Source organism: Giraffa tippelskirchi, chromosome 10 (genome assembly GCF_054371585.1).
Source record: "Giraffa tippelskirchi isolate mGirTip1 chromosome 10, T2T-mGirTip1v1.2.pri, whole genome shotgun sequence".
NCBI classification, from domain to species: domain Eukaryota; kingdom Metazoa; phylum Chordata; class Mammalia; order Artiodactyla; family Giraffidae; genus Giraffa; species Giraffa tippelskirchi.
Window position 1 is genome coordinate 6,768,177 of NC_137284.1, and position 17,496 is coordinate 6,785,672.

Sequence of the window (17,496 nt, forward strand, 5' to 3'; positions counted from 1 at the left end):
TATACCTTTACTGTCTTGTCCTTAAATGATTGCCATTCTCCTGCAAACTGCTAGGTCCAAAGGGATTTTGATAGTCTTGACAGCATAGAGAACACCATGGTGACACACTCAATTGATGCCGTTATGCTAACTGGACACTATGAGCAGGAAACAACAATCCCCTTAGGTGCCCTAGACATATGTGTGCCAGAGAGTTGGAGATGAAAATTTGAGGGCCTGCCACATCAGGAAAGTTTCCAGCAGTCCAGAGGTCTGCAGAATGTTGCATATCTCTTCTGACGTGAGAGACGAGTTGCTGTCACTTATATTATAAGCCACAAAGAAAGAGGAGCAATGTATGGTGTGCCTTTTGGGTTTTGGAGTCAACACAGATCACAAGCTGTTTTGACTCAATTTCTCAATAACCTGTAAATCTGACAATGTTTGATCTGGATCTCAAAAAAGCTCTTCAAGTGCCCAGACTGTGGTGGAAGCTGCCTACCACTTGGGCACTATGCCTAGTAGATCCACGTGTCTGACTTAGGTGTCAGCCAAAGACTCCACGTGGCATCTGTGGCAACCCCCAACAGGAGGATCACAGCTAAGACCTCTGGAATTTTGGTCATGCTATCTCTGCTGACGACTATTCTATCTCTTCAAAAGCTGTTTCTGGCTTGCTACTGGGCCTTAATGAAGACTGAATGCCTGATTTGTGAAACACCATGTGATTATCAGACCCAAGTGTTCATCATAAACTGGGTGTTATCTGACCTACAGAATCATGAAGCTGGATTTTCATGGTTGCATCTCATTAGAAACTGAAGTGATAGAGGGTCTTCCCTCATGGTTCAGTGGTTAAGAATCTGCCTTGCAGTGCAGGGGATGTGGATTCGATCCCTGGTTGGGGAACTAAGATCCCACAAGCCTCAGAGCAACCAAGCCTGCACGCCACAACTACGGAGCCCACTCACCGCAACTTGAGAGTCCACGTGTCAGAACGAAAGCTCCCCCATGATGCAACGAAGATCCCGTGTACTACAACTGAGACCTGAGGCAGTCAAATAAATAAAAGAAATTGACGTGGTATATATGATACTGGGCCCAAACTGATCCAGAAGGCACAAGTAAATTACATGAGCAGGTGGTTCAGATTCCCATGGTATCAGTTCCTACGGCTTCACCTCAGTTTATACTCAAAGGCTCCAAGGGGAGGAGGAGAAAGGACAGGCCTGATTTCTGGAAGGCTTTGTACAACTAAACCAGCGACAGCCAGAAGTGGACGTATGCTCAGGACAACCCAATTCAGAGCTGGCCCTGAAAAACAGTGATGAACAAAAATGGTCCTTGTGGGCAGAGCTTTGGGCAATACACACGTTATCCATCTGTGTGGAAGAAAGGAGGGGCTAAGGTGCCACTTTATATGGACTCTTGAGTAATATCTGATGGGCTGGCCATTTGCAGAGACTTGAAAAGAACACCTCTGGGAAATTGATAACGTGATCGTCTATGGAAGAGGTCTGTGGATGGCTTCTTTCTTTCTTCTTCCATGAAGCAACAAACTATCTCATGGGGTTTCTTTTTTGTTGGTGTTTTGTTAAATTAATTTTTATTGGAGTATAGCTGCTTTACACATGGATGGCGTCTTAAAATGCTCACAGAATGGGAAGTTATTCATGTCCCATGTAAATGCTCATCACAAGGCAAACAGTGCAGGAATCCTCACTAGTCGGATAAGACAATCCATCCTATAGATGCAGTCAGCCTCTTGCCTCAACCAAATTGGTGGTTCTCAATGGACCCTTCACAAAGTGCGAACCCACCAGTTTTCTATACGTCTTTATAAGAGGTGTCAGTGTTCTTTGTCCAGGTTTTCACACAAGTTATTGTAATTAAAAAATTTATTGTGGTAAAATATTTATTAACATAAAATTTGCCATTTTAACCATTTTTTTAAAAAAGTTTATGTATTTACTTACTTTATGGCTGTACTATGTCCTCGTTGCTGGGCGAGGGCTTTCTCCAGTTGTGGCAAGTCAAGCGGAGCCCACTCTTTGTTGGCTTCTCACTGCGGTGGCTTCTCTTGTTGCAGAGCATGAGCCCTAGGACACAGGAGCTGGTAGTTTCGGCGTGTGGGCTCAGTAGTTGTGGTGCTCGGGCTTAGTTGCCCCAAGGCATGTGGGATCTTAGTTCCTGGAGCAGGGATCCAACCTGTGTAAACTGCATTGGCAGGCAGACTCTCAACCACTGGACCACCAGGGAAGTCCCAGTCTAACCATTGTTCAAATGTACCATTCAAGTGCAGTGAGTACATTCACAACATTGAATAACCGGTCACCACAGTCCATTTCCAGAAGTTTTCATTATCCCAACTGAAATTCTGCATCGTTAAACATTCACTTTTCATCATCATCTGCCCACAGCCTCTGGTAACTACTATTTAACCTTCTGTGTCTACGAATGTGCCTATTCTGGGTAACTCATAAAAGTGGAGCAAATGATATTTGTTCTTTTGTGTCTGGCTTATTTCACTTAGTGTAGTGTCTTTGGGGTTCATCTATGTTGTAGTATGTTGTCAGAATTTCCTTTAAGGCTGAATAATATTCTATCGTATCTATGAACCACATTTTATCTATGTCTTTATCTGTCCAGGGTCATTTAGGTTGTTTCCACCTCTTGGCTGTTGTGAATAATGCCTCCACAAACAGGTGTACAGATACCTGTTTGAGTCCCTGCCTTTCATGTTTCTGGTGCATAACCAGGTGTGAATTGCTACATCATAATCACAGCATAATTTAAACACTCTCAAGTAAACTAGTCTTGGTTTCACCAGGCTAACATTTTGCAGCATTGTTCTTTTTTTCATGAGACAGTTTTTAACACCAGCACCTCCCTGGACGGAAAGTATTGTGCATGGCAACATTAAGTTTTTGTTTGCTGGGTTTTGATTGGTTTTGGGTTTTCATATGAGCAGTGAAAACTCTCACGGAGCCAACTTTTAAAAAATGTATTTATTTTTGGTTGCCCTGGGTCTTCACTGCTGCACACAGGCTTTCTCTAGTTGCGGCAAGAGGAGGCTACCCTTCGTTGCAGGGCAAGGAGTTCTCATTGCAGTGGCTTCTCTGTTTCAGAGTACGGGCTGTAGGGCACAGAAGCTCAGTAGTTGTGGCACTTGGGCTTAGCTGCTCCATGGCATGTGGGATCTTCCTGGACCTAACACTGAACCAGTGTCTCCTGTATTTCAAGGTGCACCCTTAATCACTGGACCACCAAGGAAGTCCCAAAACCAACTCTTGATGGAAATGCCATTGGTTCAAAGGCCAAGACCAGGAGGTTGGGGAGAGGATAAATTGGGAGACTAGGATTGACATATCCACACTCCTATATAAAATACAGAGGACTAATAAGGACCTATTGTATAGCACATGGAGCTCTACTCAAAACTCTGTAATGACCTATATGGAAGAATTTGAAAAAGAGTGGATATATGCTTATATATATATATATAAAACAGATTCAGTTTGCTGTGCAGCAGAAACTGACACAACATTGTAAATCAGCTAGATTCCAATAAAAAATTTTTTAAATGCCAAGACAGTTCTTCTAAGACAGATCTTTTGAGTCCAGGTATGAGGAACACATTAACCATATCTTGGCTGGTTGTTTGTAAAAGCTGCAGCAGAAAAAATTTTTTTTCTTGATTATCGGCATCACTTACAAATCTTACAAGTGTTATAATGGCATTTGTCAGTGAAATCTGTTGACCCATCAGCCTGGATAAAGAATCTGTTGTTTTTTCAGTTAATTACCAAGAAAAAAAAAATGTCTTCAGCATCATGTGACATCAGTATGTCTCCTTGTTGCTCCCTCTGAGAGTAGAATCTTTCCACTCTTTTGTTGAGCATCTTGTGCTAACATTTCACTCATATAATTTTACACACTAGCATTATTAGGTTCTTTTTTTCTGAACAATAGGTCTGTTACAAATAACTTGTTCTTTGAGGCTTTTTAATATAACAAATATGGCTTATAAAAGCCTTGATCTGTTTGCTTTGTGATACCATAGATAAAAATTAGCACATTTGTTTGTCAAATGGCTGTAATTTGTAGTTAAGTTCTTTTTAATTTTGCTAAAGCCAGGGCTACATTTGTAAATTGTAATTTTTCATCTCTAAGCCTGCCAGATTTGCCCACAGTCCTAAGCTCCTCCTCTTTCACTTCACAAGTCTTGATAAAACATCACGACGTTGAATCACTAGACACGTTTGTAAAACACAAACGCTAATAAGACATACAATAAAAGGGCATCATAATAACTAAACAAGAAACTCGCAAAAAAATATTAAATCATTCTGAAATTAACTTCTAACCTACATAATTCATGTTTTACAGTGTTCATATCAACAGCAAAGTGGCAGGGAGCCCGCTGTGTGTGCTAAGTCCCTCAGTTGGGTCCAAATCTTTGCAACCCCATGGACTGTAGCCCACCAGTTTCCTTTGTCCATGGGGATTCTCCAGGCAAGAATACTGGAGTGGGTTGCCATGCACTCCTCCAGGAGATCTTCCCAACCCAGGGATCGAACAAGCTCTCCCGCATTGCAGGCGGATTTTTTACATCTGGGCTACCAGGGAAGCCCAAGAATACTGGAGTGGGTAGGAACGCCATAAAGTCACGGAAAAAAATATTTCTTTAGAAAAAAAATTTCCTCTTTTTTTTTTTTTAACTTCAACGCCTGGCTTGCGGGATCTAGGTTCTCTGGCCAGGGATTGAATCAGCACCCGGTGCAGTGGAAGCGCAGAGTCCTAACCACTGGATCGCCAGGGAAGTCCCTCCTCTCATTCTCTACCACGTCAGAAAGTGTGTTTGCGCCCCTAAGTCAGTCATCCGTGAGTAAAGCGGAGGTAACCCGGAGGACAAGGGTGAGGTCATCCATCTTTACCTCCTCCTCTCCAGGCAACAGCATGTTCACACGTGATGGACAGACTTCTTGATCTCATGCTGAAAACTGAGCAAGGCCCCACCCACTGAGCAGTGCAGCTGGGGCTGAACAACCCCTCACAAATGAGTTCCGAGGCTTCTCCATTACGGTCCATCCCTGAAACCGCGGGCATCGCACAGCACACGAGGTTCAAAAGTAACGCTGATTTCTTTTTCTCATCACAAGAGAGAATCCCTAACGTAGAAACATCTCAAGTAAATTCTGTGGTTCTGCAGAACTTAGAAATCTCTGCCTTAGACTTTCACTCCTGTCTGCTGGTTGATCCACACTCTAGCCCAAAAGAAGCATGGAAATAGAGTTGCCCACGTCCACGGCCTTAAATTGAAGACCCGGAAATTGTTGCACTGCTTCCGCTTTCACTCTTTGGCCACGCCTAGATTCAAGGCACACTGGGAAATGTCGTCTCTGGGATAACGTACCAGGAGGAAGAGGAGAATGGAACTGTGGAATAACTGTCCTATTAAACACTCTTTTCTTGTCTGCTGCTGGCAACAGACACTGAGCCCCTTGAAGGCCGTATGTCTTTCATCACTGGGAACCTGGTACCCAGTGGCACTATGAACTTAGCTATGACCAAGCTCTGAGGAAACAGCGGTAGTCAAAGTGGGTACCTGAAAGTTCCAGAAGAGCTGCACTGGTCATGAATGAATTATGGTGGATTTCAGCAGGAAGACAGGACAGCATGGTGGAAAGTTTGGAATGAGTGCGACTTTAAGTTCTTTTTTTTTTTTTTGACTTTAAGTTCTTACTTATTGAGCAGCTTGTTTATACTCTTTGAGCCGCATTTCCAAATTGGGATAAAACAAAATGGGGATAATGTTATCCATCCTGTGGAGTTATTGTGAGGATTGTATTTAAAGTGCATAAAGCTGGTCTTCAATAAATATTGGCTGTTAGTTTAATTTTAGTAATAACCCAAGAAGGGGGCTTCCATTACTCTCAACCATTAAGACAAGGATGACAATGCTAATTACCATTTGCTGTGCTATTAGTATAAGCTTTACATATCTTAACTTTTTTGATCCTATGAGGTAGGTGTTATTATCCCCATTTCATAGAAGAACAAACTGAGGCATAGGAAGATTAAGCAACTAGACCAAGTTCACATACCTGTTTACAGTGGAAGTGGGCAGTTTGAACCTCAGAGCCAGTTGGTATCTAGGTACAACTGGGAACTGGACCATCTGGCTTCTTAAAGTTTTTTTTCCAATAACAGAGGTAAAGCAACTGCTGGGCCTCTGATGTCACCCCAAAAGTCTTTGTCCAGCTTTGCCATTGACCTACTGGGTCATATTGGGTCATCCCTTCCCCTTTCTTGACCTCAGTTTCCTCCTTTCACAATGAAGAGTTGGACACAATGATCTTTGATGCTGAACTGTAGCTCAGGAGGAGGCATTTGGGTATTAGGCCTGAGTAGAGGTCTGCCTGTGACATCATAGAGGGGAGAATTCTATGAGAAGTCAGGCTTTCCTAGAAGCCCCAATGTGACGGCTTAGGTGACTAGGCAAGACAGGTGATCCAGGAAGGGCTCTTTTGGGCCCACATGTTAAGCTTTCCTCATTCCAAGGTTCCCAGTATAGTCTCAGATCAACATTCCATGTCTGCAAAGGCTCAGAATGAGGCAGACACTGATGACTCAGATGTGTTCTCTCTCCCCGGCTCATCAACCCCATACCATAGGCCAGGCCATGGTGGAGTCCACCACCATCACCAAGGTGCATCCCATCACCATGGTGAGTCCCACCATCATGGCTTATCCTATCATCGTGGTGGACCTCACCACCCTGATGAATTTCAAGACTTCCGTGGCAATGTCTTCTCCCGCCATGCCCACCGCTCCAATCACTCCCCTAGTCGTGGTGAGTCTCACCATCATGGTGGAGACCACCACTCCCCATCCCTTCCCCAGGATTCTTCCCATGACACTCTCATCTCCCACCAATCCTATGGTGAGGACCACTTTGACAATGAGCACCACCATGGTAGCAGGAGACACCATAGGAGGTCCCGCCAACACAGGGAGCCCAACCACCATGGTGGGTTTCACCACCACAATGAGGTTCCCGACTATAGTGGGCTCCATCGCCAAAGTGAGGCTTACCACCATAAAGACTCCATCCAATCTAGTAGCCCCTCCCACCTCATTGAGGCCTATCATCATGGTGGGCACCACCACAGAAGGCCTACCTCCATGATATCCTACCACCATGGCCCACCTCACCACGGCGAACACCACCGCGGCGAACACCACCGCGGCGAACACCACCACAGGGGGCATCAGCATGGCTCACATCCTCGTGCTTACTCCCACCGAGATCACCACCATGGGGAGTACCGCCATGGAAGCTCCCAACTCTTTGGCTCATACACGCCCCACACCGTGACCTTAGGCTCCCTCGGCTCTGCCTATTCTCGCCCAGCAGTCTTCCAACCCAGCAAGCCAGACCGACAGAGCTCAGCCTTCAGCTTGGCTCGTTCCCTTAGTACAGTGAACTCACACCCCTCCGAGACCTCCAACAAAGTCTGTCCTCAGGATTCCTCCTCTAAAACCTCGGAAAGCTGCGCTGAAGAAGACGAGCACGTTCAGAAGCGCAAAGGTGCGTCTTGAGCTCACCCCTTACCCCCAACTCCAGCTGCCTGGCCCAGGTTCCAGACCTGAGTCAGGCCCGGCACGTCCTTCACAAGGCTCGCTCTCGCCTAAGATGTAGTCCATTGGCTCTTCACGTGCCTGACCGTTCATCCTCCAATTTTTTATTCCTGGAATTAGGCACCTGTTCAGACCTCAGTTGTTGGTTCATTCAGTCACTGCCTTCTTCATTCTCATGTTCACTTCTCAAACGTTTCCTATTATCGAATGTGAAAGCTGGTGTTGGTCACTTATACAAACCAAACCCAGATTGCCCAGTGAAGGGGTCCATTGTCTGTATCAGAACATTTACCATTGTGGATTCTGTTTGTCCACATTTCCCCCACTTAACTCTGACCTTCTTGAGGACAGAGGGAGGAACAAGTGCCTGAACGAGGGCCTGGTTGGAGGGCAGGGAGGACCTTGCTGTTTAACATATAATCCCCCCCAAATTGTTCCCTAGTAGTTCAGTAAACATGGCGCTAGCTTCTTGAACAAGAAGCAAGGGATGTGTGTCTAACTGTTTGTGGAAGAGAAGGCAGTCAAGAGGGGGAAGAAATGTCAGAAGCATCTTGTAGGGAGAGGACGAGGTTACCAAGAGGACAGGGTGGCAAGGAAGACTGCGTCTTCCATGTGTAAGCTGCCATGTGAGTAAAAAGTGTGAAGTGTGAGAGCCTGAGCCCCTGAAATAGGCTCAAATCCCAAGCAGACTGGCACCTGCAAGGAAGGGTCAAGCCTTGGCTTCTATACCAGCGCAGCAAGAGCATGCCGGCCCCTGAGTGAGCTCACGACAGGCAGGCCTGGGAGGGTGCCTGGATCCCTGGGTCCCTTGTCCCCAAGAACTTGCCTTTCTGGCCCCCTTACAGTTGGCCGAGCCCCGCGGACCCACAAGAAGGTGCACTCTTTGGACTTCTTATATTGGTTGTGGGAAAAATTAAGCCACTTCATTTGGGGCCTTCGGAGAATGCTCAGGAAACTGGTTGACTCCCTGGCCTTTGAAACCTTCATCATCTTCATCGTCTGTCTCAACACCATCATGCTCGTGGCTCAGACCTTCGCTGAAGTTGAGGTCCGGGGCGGTAAGAGCCAGGGAGCCCTCTTCACGTAGAGAAGGCCATTGATATTGTTCTGGGCCTCCTGTGAGCCTGACCAAGTTCCGGGTGATTTAAACAACTTAGCCCATTTGATCGTCACCCTGGGAGGTGGGCGACGTTGCCCAGCAATTAGAGTGAGGCTCAGAGAGTTTTGCTCAGGTCAACCAGACCGCCAGAGACAGAAGGGTCGTCTAAGCTTGAGTGTGTGCTGTTTGTGACTACAGCCACCAGGTGGCGCATCAGCTCTAAGTACGTTGATTTGCGCAGGAAGGGTGCCCAGAACCCATGTCCGCTGGTCGGGTCAGGAGGCCCTGGAGGGAGGAGGCTGGGAAACCTGGGAAGACTGTCCCTAAAACTCCAGGGAGCAGAGTGAAGGAAAAGACCTGCCACAGGACCCATAAACTAAGGAGAGAAGAAGAGTGGGCTGATGTTTCTTGCAAGGCTCCCTTGGAAGTCCTTTACCATGTGAAATGCATTTAATTCTCATGAAAATTCTGTCAGGCAGACAGTTATTATCACCATTTCATAGACGAGGAAAGTGAGGCACAGAGCGGATGAGACGCACAGCCATTGGACAGAGCCAGCTTCTCCCTAAATGGCTGCTTGCAAGTGAGGTTCCAGTGAGGAGGAGGAGGCAAGGGTTAGGTTGCTAGGGGCCGGGGTGGGCCTAAGCGAGGGCTCCCTCCTCCTTCCCCACCCCTTGTCCTCACAGAGTGGTACTTCACGGCCTTGGACTACATCTTCCTCTCCATCTACGTGGTAGAAGCTGTGCTCAAAATCATTGCTCTCGGCCTCGTGTATTTTTTGGACCCCTGGAACAACCTGGGTGGGTAGAGATGGGGCCTGAGAGTGTGTGTGTGTAGCTGGAGCCCCTGAACTGCCCAGAGGTGACAAAAGCAGGGGGTGTTGGTGCTGGGAGGGCTGTGGGCCTGGGCATGGGGCCTGGGCAGCAGTCCATGACACCCAGGCACCCCTGTGTCTGCAGATTTCTTCATCATGGTCATGGGTGTGGTGGACTTTGTGCTAATACAGATCAAGTCTTCCTCCACGCGTCCGATCCACAACCAAAGCGTCTTCCGCATCTTCAAGGTCTTTAAGACCCTGCGAGCCTTGCGGGCGATCCGAATCCTTCGGAGGCTCAGGTTAGCAGGACCACAGTGCCCACGACAAGGCTGTAGATTTCCAGAATGCTTTTCTGATGAGTCTTCTGCCTTTCACTAGGCTCAATCTCTTATTTTCCAGAGAGGGGCTGGGACCCTCTACAAAGTAACTAGCAAACCAGGGACCTACCGCCTCAGTCATCAGCAGTCTGAAATCTGTCATCATCATCAGTTTCTGGGCACAGACCCCCACCCACTGACAGAGCCTCTCTCTCAACCTCTGCCCGCAGATTCCTGACCAACCTCCAGGAAGTGACCGGGACCCTGGCCCGGTCCTTGCCTTCCATCACAGCCATCCTCATCCTCATGTTTACCTGCCTCTGTATCCATGTCGCGGGGCTGGGTGGGAGCGTGAGTTGCTGTCATGGACAGAGTGGTGAGGTGGAATCAGAAGTTGGGGGCAGTGAGGGGAGAGGAAGAGGGGGAGAGAGGACCCTGTAAGCCAGGTTTGGTCCTCAACACCCAGTCCTGTTCTCTGTGGTGCTCCGGGCACTGTTCCGCTATTCTGACCCCAAACGCTTCCAGAATATCTTCACCACCATCTTCACCCTCTTCACCATGCTCACCCTGGACGACTGGTCCCTCATCTACCTGGACAGCCGGGCCCAGGGTAAGGCAGGCCTCAGGCTGGGTGGAGGGCAGGGGCTGTCTGGGTGGGCGGACCCTGAGGTCTCAGTTATCCCATCTGCCAAGTGGGGCTTCTGAGCCGTGCTGGCCGGGGTGTGGTGAGGACTGGCTAGGGACTCAAATCTCAAAGGATCCCACCCCGTCTCTTCCAGGCGCCTGGTACATCATCCCCATTCTCATGATCTATATCATCATCCAGTACTTCATCTTCCTCAAGTGAGGAGCCGCCCCCTGCACGCCCCAGCTTTATTCCCCCCAACCTAACCCCAGGGGCACCCCCTCTGCTCCCCTCTCACTATGGTTTTGCCACCACGAACCCAGGGGAGGGTGCAGCCTCCCCTCCAGCCCCCTCCTGTCTCTCGCCCCAGCCTGGTGATTGCTGTCCTGGTGGATAACTTCCAGATGGCGCTCCTCAAAGGCCTGGAGAAAGTGAAGCAGGAGGTAGTGAGGGGATGGACCAGGTGGACCCATTGGGAAGACACGGGGAGGGGGATACAGAAGCTGGGGGGAAGGATGGAGGGTGCTCTGGGACAAGCAGACATGGGACTCTGGCAGAATGGAAGCCTCTTCTTTGCAGAAGGCGGCTGAGCTCCATGAAGAGATGCTGGATGACTCAGTGACAAAGCTCATGGAAGCAGGTACCAGCATCCCGCTTCTTCCCTGACAGATAGAGACTGCCAGGAGCAACTTTACTTATTTATCTATTTTTGGCCACACTGGGTGGTTTGCGAGATCTCAGTTTCCTGACCAGGTATCAAACACAGATCCCAGGAGTGAAAGCGCCAAGTCCTAACCAATGGACCACCAGGGAATTCTCTTAGCCTAGCTTTAAGAGTCTTAAAATCTGAGACTCAGGAGAATTTTCAGAGCTTGGAACTTTGGTCCAAAGAACTCCATGACTATCTGCCACACTGATAGTCAATACTTGAAAGACCCATTTGCAAAACAACTAACTAGCCACATTCAGTTCAGTTCAGTCACTTAGTCGTGTTCGACTCTTTGCAGCCCCACGGACTGCAGCACACCAGGCCTCCCTGTCCATCACCAACTCCCAAAGTTTACTCAAACTCATGTCCATTGAGTCGGTGATGCCGTCCAACCATCTCATCCTCTGTCATCCCTTTCTCCTCCTGCCCTCAGTCTTCCCCAGCTTCAGGGTCTTTTCCAAGGAGTCAGTTCTTCGCATCAGGTGGCCAAAGTATTAGAGTCTCAGCTTCAGCATCAGCCCTTTCAATGAATATTCCGGACTGATTTCCTTTAGGATGGACTGGTTGGATCTCCTTGCAGTCCAAGGGACTCTCAAGAGTCTTCTCCAACACCACAGTTCAAAAGCATCAATTCTTCGGCGCTCAGCTTTCTTTATAGTCCAGCTCTTACATCCATACATGATTACTGGAAAAACCATAGCTTTGACTAGACTGACTTTTGTTGGCAAAGTAATGTCTCTGCTTTTTAATATGCTGTCTAGGTTGGTCATAACTTTTCTTCCAAGGAGCAAGCATCTTTTAATTTCATGGCTGCAGTCACCATCTGCAGTGATTTGGAGCCCCCCAAAATAAAGACTGTCACTGCTTCCATTGTTTCCCCACCTATTTGCCATGAAGTGATGGGACCAGATGCCATGATCTTAATTTTTGAATGTTTAGTTTTAAGCCAACTTTTTCACTCCTCTTTCACTTTTATCAAGAGGCTCTTTAGTTCTTCCTTGCTTTCTGCCATAAGGGTGGTGTCATCTGCATATCTGAGGTTGTTGATATTTTTCCCAGCAATCTCTGAGATCTAGCCACATTACGATTCACCAAACATTCATTTCTGTTAATAATGTACAAAGTTTATAGCAATTGGTCTTATATGAGATGATTTCAACTGTCCTTGAGGCTTTTGTCAAGGTGTTATACACACTTGTCTAGAGTCACTCAAAGTGGATTGAGAGTCTATAAAAATGAAGTTTCCTCTATATGTTCATTTTTACACATCTGGGTGAATAGATTTTGAGCCAATGGCTTTGCCTCCTGCTGAAAGGTGTTCAAGCCAGGCTTAAGCAATACGTGAACCATGAACTTCCAGATGTTCAAGTTGGTTTTAGAAAAGGCAGAGGAACTAGAGATCAAATTGCCAATATCCGCTAGATCATCGAAAAAGCAAGAGAGTTCCAGAAAAACATCTATTTCTGCTTTATTGACTATGCCAAAGCCTTTGACTGTGTGGATCACAATAAACTCTGGAAAATTCTGAAAGAGATGGGAATACCAGACCATCTGACCTGTCTCTTGAGAAACCTGTATGCAGGTCAGGAAGCAATAGTTAGAACTGGACATGGAACAACAGACTGGTTCCAAATAGGAAAAGGAGTACATCAAGGCCGTATATTGTCACCCTGCTTATTTAACTTATATGCAGAGTACATCATGAGAAACGCTGGGCTGGAAGAAACACAAGCTGGAATCAAGATTGCCGGGAGAAATATCAATAACCTCAGATATGCGGATGACACCACTCTTATGGCAGAGAGTGAAGAAGAACTAAAGAGCCTCTTGATGAAAGTGAAAGAGGAGAGTGAAAGAGTTGGCTTAAAGCTCAACGTTCAGAAAACTAAGATCATGGCATCTGGTCCCATCACTTCATGGGAAATAGATGGGGAAACAGTGGAAACAGTGTCAGACTTTACTTTTTTGGGCTCCAGAATCACTGCTGATGGTGACTGCATCCATGAAATTAAAAGATGCTTACTCCTTGGAAGGAAGGTTATGGCCAACCTAGATAGCATATTTAAAAGCAGAGACATTACTTTGCCAACAAAAGTCCGTCTAGTCAAGGCTATGGTTTTTCCAGTGATCATGTATGGATGTGAGAGTTGGACGGTGAAGAAAGCTGAGCGCCGAAGAATTGATGCTTTTGAATTGTGGTGTTGGAGAAGACTCTTGAGAGTCCATTGGAGTGCAAGGAGATCCAATCAATCCATCCTAAAAGAGATCAATCCTGGGTGTTCATTGGAACGTCTGATGTTGAAGCTGAAACTCCAATACTTTGGCCACCTCATGCGAAGGGTTGACTCATTGGAAAAGACCCTAATGCTGGGTAGGATTGGGGGCGGGAGGAGAGGGGGACGACAGAGGATGAGATGGTTGGATGGCATCACCGACTCGATGGACATGGGTTTGGGTGGACTCCGGGAGTTGGTGATGGACAGAGAGGCCTGGTGTGCTGCAATTCATGGGGTCGCAAAGAGTCAGACACAACTGAGCGACTGAACTGAACTGAAAGATGTTCAGAACTTTAGAATCTGAACTCCAGAATCCCACTCTTAGGATCATCAACCGCAAAGGATTAAAGGCCCTCAAGTGTCACCTGGCCCCTCACCTGCCCTCTCCATCTTGGGCACAATGTAAAAACTTAAAACAAAAAGAGGAATTACTTGTCTCAGATTACTTAGCAACTTGTCTTCAGTTGAAGGCAGGAGGAGAAGGAGACAATTCCCCGACCAGGGATCAAACCCATGTCCCCTGCATTGGAAGGTGGATTCTAACCACTGGATCACCAGAGAAGTCGCCAGGCAGCAGCTTGACTTCCCACTTCTTTCTCTACATCCAGAGCCTAAAGAGGTGCTAAGTGAACACACTATACAGAAGCAGTTCATTGAGAAAAAATTTGGAGCCATGACTGAGAAGTAAGGAGATGCAAAGGGAGGGGAGGTGTCAGGTCTGAGGGGAGAGGCCTGGGGGCCTGACTGATGGGCGGCAGGGAAAGGGGCTTTGCCTGCCTCTCTGGAAGAGGGGTAGAGCCCCAAGGCTTATGTGGAGCCTGTGGGTAGGCTGCGGAGGCCTTGAGTGGCTTCTGTTCACCCAGAGTCCCCTGGTACCACCAAGAGGATCCCACCACCAGCACCTGAAGGGCCACAAGAGCCCCCATGAGGCTGAGGGCCAGGGCAGGGCTGGCGGACAGAGGCTGTGGGAGCAGGGGTTCTGCTCATCTTTTTATCTGAGAATCATGCCTGATCCCTTCCCTGGGCCGGGTTTTGTAAGGACTTCAGAGGCACAAAGGGGACACAGACTACACCAGCTCATGAGATACTGGTGGTTTAGCTACTCAGTCATGTCCTATTCTTGTGACCGCATGGACCGGGGCCCGTCAGGTTCCTCTGACCATGGGATTTCCCAGGCAAGAGTGGGTAGTCATTTTCTCCTCCATATACTGAAGTAGTCATGTATGGATGTGAGAGTTGGACTATAAAGAAAGCTGAGCACCGCAGAATTGATGCTTTTGAACTGTGGTGTTGGAGAAGACTCTTGAGAGTCCCTTGGACTGCAAGGAGATCCAACCAGTCCATCCTAAAGGAAATCAGTCCTGACTATTCATTGGAAGGACTGATGTTGAAGCTGAAACTCCAATACTTTGGCCACCTGATGCAAAGAGCTGACTCATCTGAAAAGACCCTGATGCTGGGAAAGATTGAAGGCAGGAGAAGAAGGGGACGACAGAGGATGAGATGGTTGGATGGCATCACCGACTCAATGGACATGAGTTTGAGTAAACTTCGGGAGTTGGTGATGGACAGGGAGGCCTGGTGTGCTGCAGTCCATTGGGTCGCAAAGAGTTGGACACGACTGAGTGACTGAATTGAACAGATACTGGAGTGGGTAGCCATTTCCTCCTCCAAGGGATCCTCCCGACCCAGGAACTGGACCCGCATCTCCTGAGTTGCAGGCAGAGTCTTTACCGACTGAGTCGCCAAGGACCCTCTCTAAAGAGCTGCCTGGGGCCACGGAGGGCGGGTGGACTTCTGCTGGCTGCAGGAATGAGGAGGATAGGTCAGGAAACAGCTCAGGAAAGGCCTGGGAGGTAGATGTCAAGTCAACGTGAGGGGCTGGCTGGGCCCAGACAGCTGGGGACTCGTGGCTGTGCTCATGGCAAGGGTCCTTGGCACAGACTCCTGGCTCTCAGTCTTGGCTCCCCAGAGAACCTTCTCCCGGAAAGCCAGGCCTGCTCCACCTCATCCAGACTGGCTCCAAACCAGCCAGAAGGCTGGGACCTTCCAGGCTCTTCTCTGCCCCTGGCAGAGCTTGAGCCCCAAGCTCTCTGTGATCACGGCACCCCCTCACCGCCCTGGCCCATCCTGGCTTTATGCACAGCACAGCACATACGTGTCCACCTACAGGTCTTTGCCTGCACTGTTCTCTCTGCTAGGATGTTCTCTGGCTGCCAACAGCAGGCATAGGTGATCGAGAGCCGGAAGAATTGAGATCCAGTCCTGCTCATTTCACCTCCTGGCTGCTCTCCCAGCCGCCCTCCGCCCTCCACATCCCAACTCCTCAGCCCCCAGCGTGGACTGGGACTTGACTCCTCTGTGATATTTTCTTTGGGGGTTTCTCAGCCTCCAGACTCTTCCCCACTGGTCCACCTTCGCCTCCACTGAGAGTGGTCTTTGTTTTTGTTGTTGTTTTGCCTGTTGGTTTTAATCTTTCTTCCTTCTACTTTCTTTTTATTTACTTAGCAATCTTTGTTTAAAAAAAGAAAAAGTTTTGGCTTTTCCTGCCTTCTCTGAGTTTGCAGCCTTATAAGGGCTCCTGCCTCCCTTCGCTTATGGTCGGGGCACCTCACTTTGACCTCCCCTGGGTGTCTTCATCTTGAATTCATCAATCCTCTGAAAACTCCTTCCTTGAAGCCCTCCTGGTCCTCAGGACCCTCCCCACTGTTCACAGATCTGGACGCGCTAGGAACCCTGTCTATGCTTAGCAAACCCTCAAAATGTCTTTCAAGGTCAGCCCAGTGATGCTTCCTCCAGAAATCTTTCCTGATTCCCTAGTACCGGACCAGGTTGTCCTCCTCTGGGTCCCTCAGCGCACTGTGTTTACACTTGTCACCAGTGTAAACACCCTTGGTTTGCCTTCTTGGCTCTGTCACAGACTGAGCTGCTTGATGGCAGGAGCTGTTTCTTTTTTGTTTCTGTGTCCTCCAAGCACCGTGCGGTGTTCAAGGATTTCAGTGTTATTTGATGGCTGGATTGATAAGGCAGGCTGGCAGTGAAGGAGTTAATGAATGGGTAGTGGGTGGGGGTGGGGCCAGGGAAGAGCAGGTGGATAGCAGATAGGTGAGAGAGGGAAAGGGTGGGGTGGTCCCATGGTGAGTCAATGGATAGATAGCCAGGAGACTGTGCCGGTAGGTGGCTGAGTGGGTGCATGAGTCAGGGTGGGGTAGGTTGGACGGATGCAGGGGCAGGTGGTTGGGAGGTAAACAATCATCAGAACTCTCTGTGGTCCAGGCAGATGGTGGGGCTGCAGGGTATATGCAGAAAAGGAGATACACCATGAAGGGCCCACACAAACAAGGGCTGGCCATGGCTGAAAATGGAGGTGCTGTGAGTGTGGGGGTTGAGGGGTGGGTAGGCGCTCTGGGGGCTGAGATGGCCCAGCTTTGCCCCCTCTCCACCGCCCTCAGGCAGCTGGAGACCCTATTCCACTTCCTGCAGCTGGTGGCTGGTGTGGAGCATTACCAGCTGAAATTCCGCTCCCAGGCCGCTGTCATCGATGAAATTGTGGACACCACATTCGAGGTGAACCAGGCAGGACCTGAGAGGAGCCAGCTGGAGAGGGTGGGGCACTGGAAGGCTAGGCTTCGGGTGCTTGTGCCAGGAAGTGGCCCGAGTGAGAGCAGTGTGGGCCTCCCGGGAGCAGAGGCCGGCGCCATCACTTCCCACCCCCTCCCCCGCAGGCTGGAGAAGAGGACTTCAGGAAGTGACCCCCAGAGAGGCAGCCTGGGTCCAAACTTCACCTTCTGGCTGGCTGTCCACCGACTCTGGCCAGGTCCCCATATCTGCTGGAAAGATCACTGGGCCTGCGGGGGTTGAGGTGGGCAGGGGGTGGAGGTGGCCAACAGAGTTTTAAAACCCCAGTTGGCTCTGTGTCCTCACTGGCCTGGCCAAAGCACAGGGGAACCTGTGTGCATGTATGCACGTGCGCCCTGGAGCATGTATACACAGGAGTGTTCTGGGTGACAGGTTTGTCCTTGTCAAGGAT

General features: G+C 48.7%; 1 protein-coding gene across 9 annotated transcripts; it reads left to right on the forward strand.

The window, feature by feature from the left end:
- Window positions 1–6,470: 6,470 nt before the first annotated feature.
- CATSPER1 (cation channel sperm associated 1) lies at window positions 6,471–17,371 on the forward strand. Of its 9 annotated transcripts, none has more exons than XR_014066248.1 (13): window positions 6,471–6,709; window positions 7,510–7,573; window positions 8,469–8,681; window positions 9,409–9,522; window positions 9,682–9,838; window positions 10,087–10,178; window positions 10,323–10,466; window positions 10,636–10,699; window positions 10,852–10,924; window positions 11,061–11,121; window positions 14,075–14,150; window positions 16,950–17,033; window positions 17,192–17,371. XR_014066248.1 is itself a non-coding variant. In XM_081532206.1 (13 exons), exons 1-13 carry the CDS (start codon window positions 6,520–6,522, stop codon window positions 17,216–17,218), a joined length of 1,533 nt encoding a protein of 510 aa, XP_081388332.1. In that variant the 5' UTR covers window positions 6,471–6,519; the 3' UTR covers window positions 17,219–17,371. The 9 variants fall into 9 exon arrangements, 7 of the variants coding, with proteins under 7 accessions (XP_081388332.1, XP_081388333.1, XP_081388335.1 ...); XM_081532206.1 differs by having other exon boundaries at window positions 7,367–7,573; window positions 16,919–17,033; XM_081532207.1 differs by having other exon boundaries at window positions 7,397–7,573; window positions 16,919–17,033.
- The last annotated feature ends 125 nt before the right edge of the window (window positions 17,372–17,496 follow it).

Excerpts from the sequence above, each read along its gene's own strand:
- CATSPER1 (XM_081532204.1), top strand. The coding sequence starts at position 6,520 with ATGTTAAGCTTTCCTCATTCCAAGGTTCCCAGTATAGTCTCAGATCAA. Across the intron at positions 10,179-10,322 it reads CCTCATGTTTACCTGCCTCT|TCCTGTTCTCTGTGGTGCTC; the intron begins GTATCCATGTCG and ends CTCAACACCCAG. Across the intron at positions 11,122-14,074 it reads GACAAAGCTCATGGAAGCAG|AGCCTAAAGAGGTGCTAAGT; the intron begins GTACCAGCATCC and ends CTCTACATCCAG.